The sequence below is a fragment of the Falco punctatus genome (genome assembly GCF_963210335.1).
Source record: "Falco punctatus genome assembly, chromosome: 10".
Classification (NCBI taxonomy): domain Eukaryota; kingdom Metazoa; phylum Chordata; class Aves; order Falconiformes; family Falconidae; genus Falco; species Falco punctatus.
Window position 1 is genome coordinate 29,770,171 of NC_137590.1, and position 19,576 is coordinate 29,789,746.

Consider the following 19,576-nt stretch of genomic DNA (forward strand, 5'->3'; position numbering starts at 1 on the left):
CCATGATGATCTGATTCAAAAGTGTTAACAAAAGCCAGCTGCCAGTGAGCACGATCCTTCATGCAACAGAGTTAGCCATTTGCTGAAGACCCCGACTGGCAGAGAACATTATTTCCTGCACGTTCAACTACTCAATACCTGCAGAAAAAATTATAAGAGATTTCAAGCAAGTTACTATATTTAGATATTGACATGCATAGAACAAAAAAAAATTGCATTTTACGGCCAGCTCAAAATTTAGTATATATTACTGTCTTTATAGGCAAGTACATTATTTAAAATTTTTCGTTTAAATAAGAACTGCTAAAATACTTTTTACCAAAGCACATGGAAAAGACAGCCAATTACTTTATGCAAACCTCAACTAAACATTACGTAGTTTTACAGCTATTTCATATATTTGTACCTAATACTCATTTGCCGTTCAGTTATTACACGAGGGGTGAGAATTCAGCTTAATTACACTCTTTTATAATGAGAAACCATACCTTTAGTTTTTGAAAGTTTCTCTACCACCAGCAGAACACTTGGCCCACCTTATCTAAGCTCTGCTGAACATCTGTTGCATTAAACATATTTTGCCCGGCCTAAAGTCTGCTTCAGAGCAACAAAGAGAAACGTCTGTAGCCAAGGCCGACTACAGGCACCACCAGAGCTGCCCCACGGGCTCATCCTTCTTTCTCCGAGTCAAAATCTTCCCCTACCACCTCTTCTCCGAGTCAAACACTAGAACACCTTTTTTTTTTTTTTTTTTTTTTTTTTTTCAAACTCCAAAATGTCTAGAAGTCCCGTGGCTGTGTCTCATCAATAGGGAAAAGTTATCACCTGCCGCGTGGAGCCAAGTAGAACAAAAATATACCCTTCTTCTGCAACCGAAACCCGCGGCGCCGGGGCCGGCGGGCGCTGCGATCCCAGCGGGGCCCGGCAGGGCTGGGGGGGCGGCTGGGAGCCCCCGGCCCCGGCCGACGCCACACGCCGAGCAGCCGGCCCCGACCCCGGCCCCGGTGGCGCTGCCCGGCCCGCAGCCCCAGCGCTCCGCTCGGCACCGAGGCCGGGCTGTCAGCGCCGTCCCTCGGCTGGCCCAGGCCACGCTCGCACCGCAGCCTGCGCTGCTCGCGGCGGCGGGGCCCGGCCGCCTCCCTCCCGGCTGACAGCGGGGCTGCCCCTGGGCCGGCTGCAGCCGCGGGGCCACTGGGGCCCGCGCCCCGGCCGCTCCGGACATCCCCCCGCGGATCAGCCTTTCCCCGGCCGAGCTGGAAGACAATGGAGATAATCGGCGACCGACAGGAACGGCGGCGGGGGCCCCCTCGGCAGCGCCGGCCGCTTTCTGCCGCGAAACCCCCGCCCCGCCCGGCCCGGCCCGGCCGGAGGCCCCGCTGCCATGTGCCGGGGACAATGCGCGCCGGGCGGCCGAGCCCGGCCTGCCGCCACCGTGACACCAGGCAGGGCCCGCCGGCGGGAAGGGGCCGGGGGCGCGGGGAAAGCCGCCTCGCCGTCCCCCGCACGGACCCGCCCCGACCCCACCGCCTCCCCTCACACGCGCCCCCGCTCCCCGGAACGGCGGCGGCCGCGGCCCCGGCCCAGGCCCCGCCGGCGCCCTCACCTCGTTGAGCTGCCTCTCGGCGGCTTCCCGCAGCGCCGGGTCCATGGTGCCCCGCAGGGCCTCGATGATGGTGTTGGGGTCCATGGCGGCGGCGGGACGAGGAGAAGGCGGAGGGCAGGGGCCGGGGCCGGGGCCGCGCCGCGCCGTGCGCACATGGACCCGCCGCCTCGCAGCGGCCGCCGGCGCGAAAGGAAGGGAGAGCGCCAAAGGCCCGGATAGAGCTGCCCCCCGCCGCCACCAGGGAGCGGCGCCCCTTCCGCCGGCCCGCCCCGCCCCCGCGCCGCGGGGCGCCACGGGACCTGTAGTCCGGCGCCCGCCGGGCCGAGCCGGGCCGGGCCGAAGCGGCGGGCGCGCTTGTAAGCCGGCGGCGCCGCCGCCTCCGCGCCTGAGGGGAGCGCGGCGCGGCGCGGCGCAGCCCAGCGCAGCGCGGGGCGGGAGGGAGGGAGCGGGCTGCGCCGCTTGCTGTTCCCCCGGCGCGGGGGCTGATGCCTGGCCGCGGGCAGGGCCTACAGGGCGCCGCCACCTCACGTCAGGTGCTGCCTGGGCCGCCCGCCGCGCTCCGCCGCCGCCTTCAGATTCAGCGGGGCCCGGTTGTGGCGGGAGCGCCGCGCTTTACGCTTCCCGCCTTCGCCGCGGCTCGGCCGGCCGGTGAGGGAGGAGCGGGTCCCTTGGAAGCGCTTTGCCTTGCGGTGGGCGCAGGCTGCGAACAGGTCTCTGGCTTTTTGGAAAAGCCAGCGTTTGGTTCTGCTGGTTTGCGGGGGGGGGGGGGAGGGAATTCCCGAAGATGTTTCAGGAATGTGACAGAAAATCAACGTTAGCGCAGCTGTCGCTGACAGGGGCAGCAGGCTCGGTCACGAAGTCAGGCGTCGGGCTTCTTGGGCTGGTCCTAAGTCGCTTCTGCAGGTTTCATCCTACAAGCCGTGAGGCATTTTGGAAGTAACTGTGCTTCGTGTGAGTAGCTGCGGTAAAATAAGCAACGCTATTTATAAAGTAGGTGCATTGTGATTTGTAATATTTAATGGGTAGCATGTAAGGGCATTCACTGTTGTGGCTTCGTTTGGGGGGTGACATGCAGGGATGGACTTGAAATTTTGAGGCATTCCTGTGATAGGAATTCATTGAACTGCCAGGTAAAACAACCAAGAAAAAGTTTCACAAGCAGCCCATCCTGTAAGAACCTTGACATGAAGGCACATTAATAAAGAAACTGCATATCAAATAGAAAAGCAGAAATGCACATACATACAGAAAATAACAAATCTAAAGTGATACTGTTTAGAAAATTGATCAAGGACACTATCTCCTTACTAGTTAACTTAAAGCTTCAGGAAATGCCACATTAAAACTTGATTACCACACCTTTGCTGTGCTAGTGGCCTTGCAGACATTCCCCATACATGCAGTCTGCGTGGCATTGCCACTGCGTAACCTGGATGGAGCCTGCTTGGTTTCTAAGTCCGTCCTCTCTGAGCTGGCCACCATCCCACCACCTTCCCTAAGGCAGGCTAACCAGTACCACCTCAGCTGGCAAAATCTGCCCTCGGCAGGTTTATCTAGAGTGGCTTCTCATATATGAAACAGCCTAACTGACTTGGGTGTGTATATACATTTTCCAAATAAGTAACTTTTCCATGATTGCTGCTGGACTGAAAACCAGATTTCTCTGTTTCTCTTGCTACTGGTTTGTTGGTGAGTTTTGGGTTTTTTTTACTTAATGCTAAAACCTGTGATTTACACTACAGGGCTTTTGTAATATTTGTTGCAAGCATAAAAATGAGTGCCTCATTTATAGAACTAAACTGGAAAGCAGCAACGAATGCCTGACTTTCTAGATAAGCCCAGGAGACATACGGACCCAGAAGACCCAAGTGGCAATGTAGCATCATTTCAGGATGTGATGTCATAGCATGTTCTTCTATAAGTTGCCCAGATCTGCAGTCACACTCCAACTCTAGATGTTGCCCAAAATGTAAAAAAAAGGTGAAATACTGTAGATTCAATACCATTAAAAAATGCTAGACAAAGTCTTTTCCGTGTTTTTGTGTCGCAGGACAGATAACAAGATCAAACCTCAATGCTCTTTGTATCAAAGGAGCAAAGCAATAACACCTCTAACCATAGAGAACATAGATCAGCTAAGCTGATCCAACAACTTATGAAACAGAATATATCTTCTCTAAAAAGAAAAACAACTACTTCAGAGGACAAAGGGCTCATGATGTGCTGGTTATACATAATACTCTTTGTCAGATATACAGATGTGAAATGCTGCAAAGAAAAGCACAACGGGATGCAAACCATTGTCAGCAGAGGTGCTTTGGCTGGAGAAGCTTATCGCCAGAGCTGTTACCATTTCTATACAAAAGTAAGGAGTTAAAAAAAAAAAAAAGTTATGCAGAGGAACGTGTAAGCAATTGTCCAGAGTCCAAGTACTCTGGAAAAGGAAACCTTGTATGTCAAGGAATGCTTGCATTCACAAGCATGTTTGCATTTGCATCTTTCTTTGCCCAGAAATAATAACAATAGCTAAACTCACAGCAGGAGTAGTTGCATAAATGATTGACAGAAAATAATAAATGCAAGATTCGGTCAAGATGGACATTCTGTATACACTGCATATCAGCTTTAGGAAGAAACGTCCATGAGCTTAAAAAAGAATTAATTTATCACAGATCTGAACAATTTGTTGCTGGATTACATTTGCCACAGGTAGTTTAGTGTTAGAGGGAGATGAAACAGTATAGATCAAAGGAAACAGGCATACTAGCAGTTTGACTGGAGCAACCTGACAGATGACAACTGACATCAAAGTACAAGGGACTGGTGAACTGTGGCAACTTGAACACTGAAATTTTGTCAGGATTAAATAAATGTACCTGCTTTTGTCAGATACTTTCTTTCAACAGTATTAGCAGGAGACAAAAGAGACTTAAAGCCTAGCCAGCACAGCACAGCAACTAGTGAGGACTTTGGCCAAAACTGTTTAGCAGAGGAGGCAAAAAACATCCTACCAAAGCATACATAAATATCTTTCAAGATTCAACAGATGAGTTTATGTAACAATTTAATTTTTAAGTCACATGTCAGATCACAAGAGTTAACATTGGAAAGAAATGTGTCCCTTAGCCAGACAAGCCTCATCAAATTCTTGGTCTCAAAACAGAAAAAAATGTATACATGCTGCAGAGATTAGCTGCCCAATAATGTTCTCTGTTGTGTATGAATACTTACAGACAACCTCAGGCTGCTGTGGGAGAGCTGAGCTTCTCAAATTATTTCGTAAAAGGCAGATGTGGGATTGCCCAGGCTTCAAACACTGGATACAGATCGGTCACAATTACTTCTGAAGATATACATACTCTCATAGACTGTCTTGGGTTTAGCAGTCAGTCATGTGTATTTCCCCTGAAAAGCTGGAACAATAATGAAGACAGTATTTGTCAGCTTTAATAAAGTAGTATACTCCCTTGGAGCTGGCTGCAGAGCACTGCTTAACATGTATGCCTTTCTGAGGTGCCATTCTCTTCACAGTAAATGAAAAGCTAGAAGCCAAAAATTGCATATAAAGGGAGCACAGCTATCGAAAGTTCTTCTTACACCTTGTCAAGTTTGGGTGCTTTCACCATATCTCTCTAAAAAAAAATTTGCATACATTTTTATGCCATCTACATATTCCAAAAGAATACAGTAAGTGATAAATGCTGCTGTCAGCTGTTCTGTGCTGGAACAGATTTGACAGCAGCCAAACTGACTCCAGCTATGCAAAGAAAGCATACTCCAGCATCAACAGCATTCAAAATATCAACCTGGGATTTGGAAAAAAAATGCTTGCATGTGAAGGTACCTACCCATCCTACAAATCCAAAGGGAGTTTGGACATGGAGTGAGTGGATGAATTGCCAGCTCCCAAAGCTAGGAAAAAGTATGCACAGTGTGCCCATATGCAAAGTTTGCAAAAAACTATTACTACTAGCCGTAAAAGAAAAAGCCCAAATGAGTTTCAGATACAGAACTACAAAATGAAACTGATGATAGTAACCTGATTTGGTGTAAAATTGTCAAACAAAGGGGATTAATTCTTTGAGGAGTTCTCTAGTTTGGCTGGGAAAATGGTTCAGAATAGTAATCTTTGCTTTAACATACCATAGCAGGCTATAACCGTGAGCACACATTGAGGGGATTGAGGACTGGCTAAATTGCCATTCTTGGTAGAAAGTTGGTAAGCGGAGAGTGATTATTTAAGGGACCGGTTTCTATTAGATCTCTACTGATACCACTAGCTGACTCTTTGCTATTTGATACTTTAAGCAGTTTTGAAATAAATGCAAAAATCACTGCAGAGTGTTGTGAGGATGACATGAGCAAACAGTCCTATAGGGATGGGACAAGCTGGTAACCTGAACAAACAGAAATGTGCTTTAATGCAGCCAAATGTGAAGTTACACATTTAAGAACAGAAAATGCAGGCAGGTTTCTGCAGGCTGAAAGGATTGTCAAGGATACCATGGGCACGCAGGTTGACATGGGCTCCGGCAGGATGTTGTGGCAAAAGACTTAGTACAATCTTTGAGCTGAAAACAGGACTGAAAATGGGGAGTGGGGAAGTGATTTGTCCCTCCCTCGATCTGGTGCTGGACAGATGCTACATCATTGCCAAGGAACAGCTTTTATGTTTTTTAATTATTTAGAAACTGGATTGTATAAATAGCCAAAAAAGTTATTTGAGATGAGGAGTTTAATCTCTTCACCTGTGTTGAGACCTATTATTTGAAATGTCTTGAGTTAGGTTTAAGACAAAAGTTGTGACGAGTCTTGATTACTGTATGTCACTACTATAATGAGGAAATTAAGCAGATGTGGTGGGCAGCGTAAGGGAGGTTCCCTACGGAGTCCCTGCTCCGAGGCTGGCTCTAGCCAAGAGAGTAGGATGCCACAGCCTGCCCATCCTGTGCTGCAGTCAGCTGGGAGGTGACTTCACCCCTAAGGTAAACTTTGCTGAAATTTTGTTCAGGATGGATATAAAGAAGCCACTAAGCTCTTTTATGTAGCCATGAGCTCAATAGTCGCTCCACCCCACCAAAGAAAGGCACAAGCCACCCCCACCCCCTCCACCCAGATGGCAAGGCTTGAGCAGATGCTAAACCCCATGTTCAAACAGGTTTCCCAGGGGACAGAGGCTGAAAACAAGATTCAGCCATTAGCTGGTGGAAGTGGATGCAAGTGGAACAGCAGGAATAGAAATGAACAGAAATGAAGCAGCAAAGAAACAGTCACCAATAGAGCCGATGATATTAAAGTCCTGATTAAATGCCAAGGAGATAGAGCTTTTATAGAGCTTTTGGACCAATGGTTTATTTAAAAACACACACACACACACAAAAACCCCACAACAACAAAAAAAACCCCACAAAACCCTCAATTCTGATATATGATTCTTCTGACTTCAGAAAAACTGGACTTACAACTGTGTTTTTTATAAACATCTCTTAAAAGTTGCAGCACTCCCTCATAAATTCTTACTTTTAACAGTTAACTGTGCACAGCAAGCTGTGAAAAAAGAGCAACAGTATGTCCTCAAGAAGAAAATCCTGGGTACTGAACAGCTCTTTAGTGAAGAAATGTGCAACAGGATCAGATGCATAACAAATTAAATTAAAGAATCACTGAAACAAATTCCGTGGCAGTAATCAGTACTCTGTCTCTCTTCTGTCTGAGACTGGATGCCATTTTGGAGCTTCAGTCAAACAGACAAGATTAGGGCTTTAATAAAGCATAAAAGTTGAATTGCCAGTACAGTACTGTACAGGATGTTGGGAGGGATGATGTGATCATAAACTGCACAATGGTTTGGGTTTTGCTGTTCGCTTTCAAGTGAGATGTATCTGCTCGGTTTCCGCGATGCGGCAGACCAGCTAACCCAGCCCAGAACCTGCTTCAGGCTGTGCGCGACAGGCCGTGGAGCAGCAGTGCCTATAGCTACCACAATTTTACCTCCTCCTCCCTCATGTGTTGTTTTCTGCCCTGTATATCTGTATGTGCATCTATGCTTTTAGCTTTCCCTTCTTGTGATACGGAGTCCTCTCCAGCTCTGTAATTCTACCCTCTGCCAAACTGTGCGCAAATGTACGTTGCTTCATGCAGGGAAAATGAAACAGAAAGAGGTAGTTTCAAATAAACCTCAGTGGCACATAGATAGAGACAGTGAATGTCAGACACTAGGAAAAGGTGAATTTTGTGCGCAAAAACATTGAATTTCATGGCCTTTAGGGAAAACGCCGAATTTACAAAGCTGCGGAACGGTGGATCTGTGACACCCTGGAGAGATAAGCAGGGGATAGTAACTGGTACTTGCAGCACCAAGATGGCACTAACACACTTCATGCTTTTTTCATGTATTTAATTCACTTGCCCAACCACAGAAGTGGCGAGTGCAGCGGATGGAATGTGCTATATTATTGTGAAATGAAAACTAGCGCTGAAGAAGACAGAATTGCTGCAAGCGAATACAACATATCCTCAGAATAATGACTGTGATCACTGTGTTCTCCAAGAATGTTTTCTCTTTATACGCATTATGGGCACGGTTTTATTTTATTTTTGCAAGAAAACAAGACTGCCCTTTCCTTATCGTTTCTTAAGTAGGACCCCAAGCTCATCTCATTTTTTATGACTGTTCCTAAAATTGACACCTGTGGATCAAATGTAATGTGGACTTTAAATTTTGAGGAAGCAAATTTATAGAAAATCTAAGTATAGGGGATGTGCATCCATGATTTAGCAGTGTTCAAGCAGACGCTGATTTTTAAAACACAAGCTTTCTAATGCAGTTTTTACAGCCAAGATGCAGCAATAAGCTGAAATTATTCAGAAATAGCTGTGAAGATGTTCAGGCTGGGGAACAGGCAAAAATTTTTAAAGCTTCCTAGGAGTACAAAAGTATATTTAAGCTATAACTTTAGTTGTATTGTTACATGTGTGTTCAAATGAGGCTTATGCAGGCTATATGTCCATTTATCTAAGTATAATGTTTCTTTCTATTTAATAGGACAGAGTGCAAGTTAGTCCTATTTAGAATAATTTTAGTCTTTATAATCATATCCTGTTTGCATTTAAACTGATTAACTAGCTATGAGTACAGTAGAACAGGACTAGGATTTTATTGTATTAAAAATTCACCCGGAATAAATTCTCACTTAGGAAAAGCTTTTCATTTGCAAGGAACTACATACACGCATTAAGAATCTTAGTAATCTAGTAATGTAGCATTCTATTTATTAACTCATTCCAGTCTGTACAACTCTACGCAGTTCCCTCCATAACGCATCTGCATTGAGAAGGCGTGGCACCATGGCTCCTCAGCAGCAGGCACGATCGCCTTTGGAGCAGTTCTGGAGTCCTGGAAGCAGTGGAGGCTGAGGCAGCCAGGGGTGGTCACAGCCGCGGTGAAGACCCTCCGGTATGCTCAGGGCTGCCCACACCCCTGGCCATCAGTTCCTAATACTGCTGTGAGGTGACACCACAAGCCAGTACGCTGGGGAGCTCCGTTTCCTTCAATGGCCAGTAGGTATTTACACTATGCAGTGTTCCACAGACGGTGAGCGGCATGGATGTCACCGGTAGCAGTGAGATTTAGATGAGAGAGGAAAGAAAAAGAATATGGAGGCAACAAAAGGAAAAAAGAGAGGGAAAGAATATCAGAAGTGGAAAAGAAGGCAGTGATACAGGAAAAGAAGGTATAAGAGAAGAGGTAGGGGTAAAAGCAATGAAGTTGGTCAAGAAGTCTGTTATGACTATTCTGCAACATGAATGACATCAAATGGCCGTGGTAACATTCATCCAAGGATGAGAAAACAGTAAATATGATTGACCTCTAGTGATGACCACAGTTTTAACTGCACATTTGGGATTTATTATACATTTATTATAACAAAGAAAACACTTTTTGGTTTTGCTGGCATGGTACAATATTTCTTTTTCTTACTATTCTAGCTTTTCAGATCTACCTTTCCCTCTGGCCTTTCTAAACTTGAGGAGACAGTTATGTATACTACTAAGTCAACATACTGAATAAGAGTTTATCTTTAAATAAAAGACTGAACCTTTTAAAACTTTCCTGTTTGATTTTCATAAATAGCTAGTTCAAGATGACAGTTGTCCAATGCCAAACAGATAACCTTAAAAATCCATTCTGTGCCAAAATTTTAAGATTAAAATTTAGGCCAAGCAATTTAGTACATTATCTCTACTCCCTTCCCTGTTTGATATGTACACATTTTTTCTTTTAGAAAAGTAAAGTACATGGAGAGTACAGTTACCAGATTTCTGCATAATACAGGGGAAGCAGGTAGATAGAAAAGAAGCCTTTTATGTAGGAAAAAATGCAAAAACCAGTTTGGTTCCTTTATGAAACGTGTAGCTGAAATAATTGGAACTGTGTTAAAAGCAGAGGCCCCACGCAAGGCAGGTGAAGAACCAGAGTTACACAGCCAAGTGCGTTTCTTTGGGTCTGGCTGCAAAAAAAGGAGACTGACTGTTGCTTGGTGAAGTCGCTGTTTGAGAGGAAGCATAATAAAGGCATCAAAGAAATACCCAGAGGCAAGCAGGGAAGTGCTTACAGCTGACTGGGAGAAAAACTAAGATTAGATACAGAGTTTGTGAGCAGCAAATTAGCTGGAAAGTTTACTTAGAATACTAAAAGAAACATATTACCCCTTTCGGCTTGATTCCTGCTACACTAAGTGAAGCACAACTTTTGTTACACATTTTTAAAATAAATAGGATTCCATAAAAGTCCCTTACTCCTTCACCAAATTACTTTTCTATTAGAAATAGCTCTATAGATCATAAGCCTTAGATAGCTGCTTATGGTAAGAGTCAAAAATAACAAAATCAGGGTTGAAAAGTGTGGAGCTGTGTATTTCCTAGATAGAGCAAAGATAAATATCAGAATTTGAATGTATTAAAAATACATTCTTGTGTTGTAAGACCAAATTCTTTTCATCTCATTCTTTTTCTTGCATTTTAGATGTTACCTGACTAGCACTTTTATTAGGTGACTCATAGTGTTTACTTTTGCAAGTCTTTACAATTCGGTATTGCTGTCCAAATCAGATGAATATGTTTTCTGTTACATTTTCTGGGTTATATTGTTTTAAATGCTAGTATTTTCTTATTTAACAAAAGCAGTTATAATGCTGAGGAAGGGTAAACATAGGACCCATTCTGACCTGTATGTAAATCGCTAAGGGAATACAGCTATTAAAACAAGGGATGAAATTGGTACTATTCAACTTTATACTCTACCTGCGGGCACATGTCTGTGTGTCTTGATAACCACTGGTGCACCACTAACTGTTCACGTGGAATGATAGGTGGGTGCCCTGGGGTGTGTACGTGCCACAGCTGGGTATCTGCCTGTGACATACACACACATAGGACACACTGCTTTATCTTCGTTAGCTTCTGCACGAGCAGCAGCCCAGACGTATTAGCATTATCTCTGACCGAGGCTAGCTGAGCTAGTACAGAGCCGGCCCAGGAATTTGTACTCCTGTGGCTTCCAGGCTCTTGCTAGCCAAGAACTAGATTAAAATTAGCTCCATTAGCCTGGCCTGTGGGACAAAACCACCTCATGACTGCTGCATGCCAATTCCAGTAGCTGCAAGAGCAAGTCAGGGAATGTGTGTGGAAACATGAGAACCATACTGCCAGTGCACATGTCTTTGGCTGAACAAGACTCCGTGTTTTTTCCATGTGTTTTGTGAAGTAACGAAGTGGAAAACATTTGCCCCTCATTTCACCTTTTGAAGGCAGGTGAATGATGCATGCAGGACAACATAATGTTCTCCGGATAACAAAAAGCTGTGTCAGCTTCTCCCTGAGCACTCCTCGTACACCTTGGTTCCTGCTTGCCAGCATTCTGCTGTTCCACTCCTGGCCTTTCCTGAGCAGGACTTCTCATTTCAGAATGTGAAATGAATTTTCATTCATGTTTCTGCTGGGTTGACAAGATAAAATAATGAATTGCTACAGCTAAATCAAACTGAAAGTTATTAAAGTATTTGCACGAAACTGTACCAGTACACCAGCACAGCAAGTAATTCCACCTAAAAAAAGCAAACATGCTGGTTCAGCTACAATAATGATTTCTACAGAATAATGGTATACCAGCTTTTATTAGTTCTTATAAAACCAGTTACCAGTCTTCCTGTGGATTCCTTTTGTTTTCTCTGTATTAGCTTTGCTTATTCAGAAATTATTACATCGTATCAATTAATAATGTCTTACACAAGCATCCGACATTTCTTCTCTGCTGTCATTGGTTTTAGCCTATTTTGTTGCAGGAAGCAGGGTAAAAAACCTGATCCTCTAGTCTATCCACAGGCAAAAACAACTGTTATTGTATGCAGCAGAAAATGTGCGCAAATTTCCTTATTTGTAGCTCTGGATTTCTGCATTCAGCTAAGCTGTTTGACAGGAAACTTGTCTAGGACTGGGTGAATAACGTTGAAGACTGAAAAGAAGAGGTTTCCTTCACAGAACTGCCTTAGGTGCAAAGGCTACACTTATCAGACCATCCCCATTTAATCTCTAATCCTGATTAACAACTGTGATGCTCATTTATTACGATAGTAAGTGCTATCAGTCATATTATAGCTTTTCCAATTAATTTAGTAATTTCCCATAGGAATACATGTACAGCAATTCATTTCTCAGAATGCTGGCAGCTTTTCTAAAATGTTTCAATTAAACACATCCTGACTCTTTTGACGTTGCTCTGAATATTAATTATTTTCCATTGCAGAATACCAGTTTAATGATGACCTGAATATATTTCTTAAAAACTATGTGTGTGGTTCCATAGAGCAAGGACAAGGATGAAAGGTTTGTTCCTTGTGGACCGGTTATGGGCCCATTCATTATAAATGGTTACTTTCTGGAAGAACTGAGACCTTAGAGGCCCTATCAGAAGAAATCCTGGGCACTCTCACTGCATACACATTCTATCTCACAGGAAAAGCAAACCAGAAGAAAATACAGCATGACATTTGCACATATTCTGATTAGGCCATGTGTCCTTAAATTGTGAATGGTGAAACATGTCATAACAGGGGAAAAAAAATAATCCTATTAACTTTCCCCTCCTAATCTCAAATGCAATTCATGCAATTTATCTGAAGGTTGCAGGGACTCCTTACAATATTGGAAACATTTAGAAGTTCTAAACTTTTCCATGGGAAGTTTTGCCTTTTTTTTTTTAAATAAAGTAATACTGTGTTTTCCTACGTTTCCTTTTTTCTTATCCTACTTTCTTCAACAATCTGTTTTACACTCCCATATTACCTGAACACACTTGAACTTCATCTTCCTTTCTCCATCAGAATTGTTGTTCGACATTTTCTTCCTTAGTCATATGTCTAAGCACTACGTAATTTTTTCCCCAATCTTTGTCTGTCTGGTCTACACTTCCAAAGATCCCTGATTTTTCCTCTCTTCCTCCTCTAAGATAGAAGAAATTCTCAATGAAAGTAGAGACTGACCTCTTCAGATCTTCTGAGACCCTTGAGCAACACCTAGAAATAAAGCAAAGGATCAACTAACCTGCAGTCTTCTGCCTGCTGGCCACCAGCCGGCAGTTCATTGATGACTGTGAATAACTGCTGGTCAGGCTATTAAAATCTGAAAATTATTAATTCTTGAAAAGTAAGGTGCATTTAATTTCAAAAATCTTCATTCACGTTTCCAGTGCAAATTGGGACAAACAGCAGAATAAACTTGCAGCTACCTGACCACACCATTCCCCTGCAGTATTCCCGTACAGGAGGTGCTTTCTGACAGACCCTGAGGTCATCCACTTTCGCTCCTCAACAGGGGCACTGCCTCTAATTTCAGCCATTTTTGATCACTCTATGTTGTGCATCAATGATGTGAGAAATGGCCCGCTCTGAGCAGGAGAAAGACCCTCTGCGTTTGTATGATTGTCTTATCCCACATGAGTACATGCTTATTTTCCAGGTTAACGGCTCTGCAACCATCCTCTTCAGCAATGAAAACAAGTCTGTCTCAGAGCATGAGCAGCGAATGCCTTTGATCATCCAACCTGCTATGACCTGCGGGTACCTTGGTGATGAGAATAGATTCAGAGGCAACACTAAAAGCAGCAGAACTTCAAGCTGATGATTTCATTAGGGTTGGAAGAAGGATGAGTAAACTAGTGCCCCTGCCACTCACAGCACTACCCAGTATGGTGTGTAAGGCCTTGTGCCATACAAACAGGCTGCTTCTGCCATTAGACAAGAACTCTGCCCCCGCTGCGTGACGTAACGTTGTTTACCAAGTTATGTAGGTAAGAGAGAAATGTATTCCCAGAACATAAAACTCTAGGAACACAGTGTCATACAACATTGTGCTACACTGAGACATTCTAAGCCTGAATTTCAGAGAAGCTGAGGTCAAAAGTCAGATACTCAGCATTTCTGAAAAGCTCGGTCTTTATAATTTCTCCTTTGCCAGGCATGGTTGCCATTATCTGGGTCACACTGCTTAAGGTCATTCTGTTATTTAGGTAATTAATGAGAAGACATGCAAATCCTTCCTAACACTGAAGCAAATGTTAATTTTATGCTTTATTGGGCTGTTTTTCAGAACTATGTGCCTGTACTGCTGATTTGTTCCTCCTTTTCCAAGCAAAATGCGTTTACCACTTAACACCAAAGGATGATTAAAACTGCACTCAAAAGCGTGACACGGAAGATGATCACTGATAATTTAACCATTTGACTCTGCAATACCATTAGGCAATGGGCTGTTGACATACCCTTTCTGCTGGTAACCCAGTTCAGGTGACCAAGTGGTGTGTTGTGTAAAGACCACGTTCCAAGAGAGCTGTAGAATAAATGAGGAAGATGAACTGGTTTCTGTTCGGATCTCAACAAATTATCATTTTTTGTCTTTCACAGTGTTTACTATCTGCTTTGTATCTTGCTAGATTAAATTGTTTTTTATAAACACATTTTCTCCTCTAGCTTCCTACTTAGCATTAGGGGACAGAGCTAGGACCTCAAATCAGGGCAAATTAGAATAAAAGGAAGCTTTCTTTATCCTAGCGTAACCTGCTTAGCCTTCTTACAGCGAGAAAGCAAAATGCAGAAGGGCAACACCAATAGACAGTTAGAATGATCTGACCCCTTGCCTACTTTTTAAGAACCTGGCAGCAAAAGGAGATCACTTAGGTCTTGGTGAGTTACAGCACGTGGCTCCGCTTGGGCTTTTGTGAGGATAGTGGAAAACACAGATTAAAAGCACCTGATTGCACTCTGCAGCATTGATTTCTGTCATTACTCCAGCACATTAGATGCTGTCAAAGGTACACACCCCAGTATGTGTTCAGTACTGGGAGGTGCCCTGCAGCTGGCTGTCCAGACTAACAACCTCTGTGAATTACCTTCACATGAACCCCCAGCTTCCCAGATAAGGCATGTTATGGGCCCATACGGCAGGACACTGCGATGTGGTTACATCGGGGACACTGACATGGCCCACAAAAAGGTGACAGTGAATGATGAAGTTGAGACTGGATAGAATAAGCCTCAGACGCAGGCTGTTTAAATGGGCACTGGAAATCTCCATTTCAGTTTTTTTCCCACCAGTATATCACTCCCAGTATTACTCTTGAAGAACTCTGTGGCTGTACAGTGAGGCAGTTCAGGAACTAGTCCAACAAAGAATAAACCAGCAAAAAGAACTACAGAAAGAGTATTATTCAGTGAGATCAAAGGTCCCTCTGTAGGTTCCCTATTTGCCCCCTCCCTCTTGAAATGTGTGTGCCCACGAACAAGGACCAGAAGACAGAAACTTCTGCCAACATCCCAATATATATATCCTAAATCTCAGTTTAATTGAGCTGAAACTCCGGTTCGGCATTTCTAGAGGCAGGGTCTGTAAAAAACAGTCTGAAAAGTATATAATGGCATCTAAACAGAAATCAAAATGGGTCTTTGATCAGATCAAAGGTAGTGTTTTTATCAGCATGGAATAACTTGGATTTGGGAACTTTTGCCCTGCAGACAGTAAGTCCAGCTACCTCACTGCTATAAATTAGAAGGAGTCCTTGAAGGTACATATTTCTTCTTAGAAGGAATATTTGAATTTTCAGCTATGTTAGTATAAACTCAGCTGCAGACAGGGTATAAATTTGATCATTACATTTAACCCTAACCTAGTATTAAATATGAATCACAACTAATGGGTGTATCCCAGAATAAGGGCATATACATTCTCCACAGGGAAACTTACAAACGTGATAGTTATCACAAGTAAAAAATGCCAGATCATAAATACCTCAACTGTGGACAATCGCTCATGGCTGAAGTCTTGCACAGCTGTTTTTGAGTCAAGCAAGTACTCTCCTTGCAGCTCCACACACTCACTCTCCTCCTGCGCTGCCTCCCTTTCATCTGTCCACCGTTTGGACCTGCTGCTCATGCTGGCCTCCCCCTACAGCACTGTGCTCTGTTACATGTGGGTTGCGCTGTGCTTTACAGGTGCCTGCAGAGACCTTTGGAGAAGGAGACACTGAGCAAGAGTAAAGTCTGAGGAAGTTTTTCTTGCTTTGGAAATATTTTTATTTCCCTTGCTACTTGTCTTAAAAGAGCTGACATTGGCTGGACTCTTAACACATTTTCTGCCCAAGCCCATTCCCAGAACACAGATGCTGTAGGCTAGACTAAGAGTTGGGATGAGGTAATCGACAGAGTGAGGTGGAGTTGTTCAGCTCTCTTCCTGTTAAAAACAGTAGGGTATTTCTGTCACGAAGACACTTGAGATTCCCTGCACTGTGATGAGAACTCCCTCTTTTCCAGGTATTTTTAATAAGAGCTTTGGCTTTTTAGAGAAAGTGCTTCCTGAGTCTGGGGTGGCGGGGAAGAATCAGAAGTAAGGCCTCTGGAGGTTGGTACTACATTTAGGGAACCTGATGGAGCTTTCATGACCCTTAAGTTGGGATGGCACAAGCTTATTACAGTGTATGTTCATTCCTAATTTGCAGACAGACAAAATAACCTTTAATTTGCATCTTCTTGCATCGAAATATAGGATATGAGCAGACTAACCAGAAGCTTCTTTCCCTATTTCATGCATACCATTGGCACATGCAATAGCAAAAAAAAAAAAAAAAAAAAAGTAGCTGGTTATTTAAGGTGATCTATGAACTATTAATTACGAACGAGAGCTGCATCAGAGCTGAAGATTCCACCTTTTATTTTACCTTTTGGGATAGAAACATCATAGCTATCTATTTTACTGTGTTTCTAATTAATAAAGCAGTAATGAAAATAGGTACATACTATTAAAAGTTTGCATTGTGTACATCTGTGTACATGTACTGTATATACATATGTACACTATGTATATGAAATGTACACTTGTACATAAAACTGACAAGAGGAGTTCAGAAACATACCTTCCATAAAAAATACCAGGAGAGAAATGAATCTGAACATTTATGATTCCTGACTTTAGATTCAACTTATTTTAATGCTTACAAGTTTTGCTCTCACTTGCTGTTTAATTCATTTTTCAGCTTCTGTCCTTGAGCACGGACTTCTATAAATAAAAGCTTTCATTAACTCTCCTTCTGGCTCCAAGATATTTCTCATCCTTCATTCATACAAACAGAGCCATCCAGCTACAAATACGTGCTTATTTCTATTTATCTCACTTGTTGGTGACATTTTTCTATTCATTTTAATCAGTGCATTCCATCCTAACTTGTCTTCTGTACAGATGCTTATTTACCAGTTACACCCTCAAATTCTTTTATCATAACTAATGGAAATATGAGCTCATCAAAATAAATAAACCCCATTCCTTGCAAAGAACATAGGTGTTCTTTTTAATTTTAAATTAGAATTTTGATGGAATGACAGCAAAATAAATGTTAAGAGGTTTAACTTCTGACAGGTATTGCTTATTTTACACAGTACTCAAGCATTTTTAATTGTACTCCAGCAAAACCGTACTTAGGAGAACTGACAAGTGGACTTGATTTCAACTCTGTTAAAGCTTGTTTATATATGAACCATATATAAACATCTATATAGCTATAATTAATGTAGGCATGCTTTAGTTACATTACTGTCAACTTCTTGGAACAATGCCCATATACCATACTGATAGTATCTTTAAACAAATTTGCTGAAGTTGGTTAAATAAAAGTTAAAAAAATCACTAAGGCCATGTGTACTTTGGATTAGTTTACCAGTTACATCAGTGTAGTTGTATATTGGATTTTGTTGATTTCCTTCCCAAGCGCTATCAGTGAACACGAGAAAAGATCTTTAATATAACAAGAACATCTGCACAACTTGGAGAATTACAATGGTGTAATTCCACTGGTTAATGCTTACACCCCAGATACAGGTTTCACAGGACTGTAAAACTTTTTTTAAAGCAAAGGTGGAATAAAACAATGCATCTGCCACAGAATATAAATTCCTTTGTTGATTAAAAATGGATCTGCCAGTATAATTTCATTCAAAACTTTTGAAAAGACAGTCTTACTCCATCAGATGCCTGGGTACTGTGTGTATGTACTGCCGCACTACAGACCTCTTGTAGCTACCTCCGAATAACTGTATCAGACTCTTGGCCAGCTTCTTTCCGCATCTGTGCTCCAAGAGCGAGGTGACTGGCTACCTTCCTTTCTGAACTGGTTCCAGCAACGTACTTTCTCTTTCATTGGGATTACTGTTGTGTTTGGGAAGTCACTATCACCTCGGCATGCAACACCAAGCACCCATGATGAGAGACAACTTGGCACCATCGCTGAGCCATGGCAGACTCAAAACCAACCAGAGGCGATAGGCTGAGTGCTCATAAGCTTCAGGCTTTGTCCACCCCAATCCTAGCCAGGCCTGGGAGGAAGTAGCAGGAAGAAAGCACGTATGCCAAGTCCTTTTCAAGAAATGTGAGGAATGATGGGACCTATCACACATTCTCTGCACACGTTTCTGTTGGAACAGCGTTCAGGCTCTGCGATGGCTTACAAGGGGGCACGGGCAATAGCAAGCACTCTGAACCTGGTAGGTTGCCCAGCTAAATATGACAGCTGGGCCCTCCATCACCGTCCTGAGAATGGTCTCAGGCAGGGAGGTGAGCTCTGGTGTCATCTGCCTTTCAGTTTTGTTACAACTTTTTTGCAAGCTACTCCCTCTCTGTGATGCCAGCAAAATAGCTCCCTGTTCTGTGCACAGCAAAATCAGCTGTTTTATTCTAAAGTTTAAACTGCTAGTTGTAACAGAGTAATTTCTTGCCATATTTATATAAAATAAGAATGTTAAAACAATGCAGTTTTCTGTGTGGTGGTCAGAAAGAAGACAATAATAGGGGAAAGCAGGAGAAAAGGGTTCTAAATCCGCACTTATCAAGAAATTATATGTATGACTGATTGACTAATGCTCCCATTTTTGATAATTTTCAGCTAGAAGCTCTGAGGAGTAGGATCCCTCTGTGTCTCTTCCTCCTTCTTCTTGCTGACAATTAGCATGACTCAGTCTACAAAGCATGGGCAGTGTCAATGACTCAGCCATGTGACATGCGCTCTATCAGTCCATCTAGGCATGATTTAAAAAAGCAGCAAATACAAGTTTCTGTGCTGTGGGAAGACTGCTCTTTCAATGTGGTAAAATTAAAACATTCTATCCAACCACCCACAGAAGGAAGTGACTTCATATAGCTGACCACTTCACTGCTGTCCTAGTAATTGTCAATACATTTTGTTTCCTTCCAGGAGGTCAAAAAAGCACTTTTCCTTTGGCTCACTTATAATTTGAAAGAACTCATATTCTGAGTTTTCCAAAACCCAATTCATATAAAGCTTGTGGGTACCTGCCTCATTCTGCCGATAGCCTCCAAGCACAGAGTGCTGCTCCCACTGGTAAAGCCGCTGAAGTGAACTCCAGCTGGACCTGGAGC

General features: G+C 43.2%; 1 protein-coding gene across 1 annotated transcript in view; it reads right to left on the reverse strand.

Annotated features, from left to right (window-relative positions):
- IPO7 (importin 7) overlaps nt 1–1,814 on the reverse strand; it is a 36,802-nt gene extending 34,988 nt beyond the window's left edge. Inside the window, exon 1 of the mRNA XM_080404674.1 lies at nt 1,604–1,814. Coding sequence (XP_080260800.1) covers nt 1,604–1,687 — 84 coding nt within the window. The 5' untranslated portion in view covers nt 1,688–1,814. The remainder of the gene's footprint in view (nt 1–1,603) is intronic.
- Between the last annotated feature and the right edge of the window lie 17,762 nt (nt 1,815–19,576).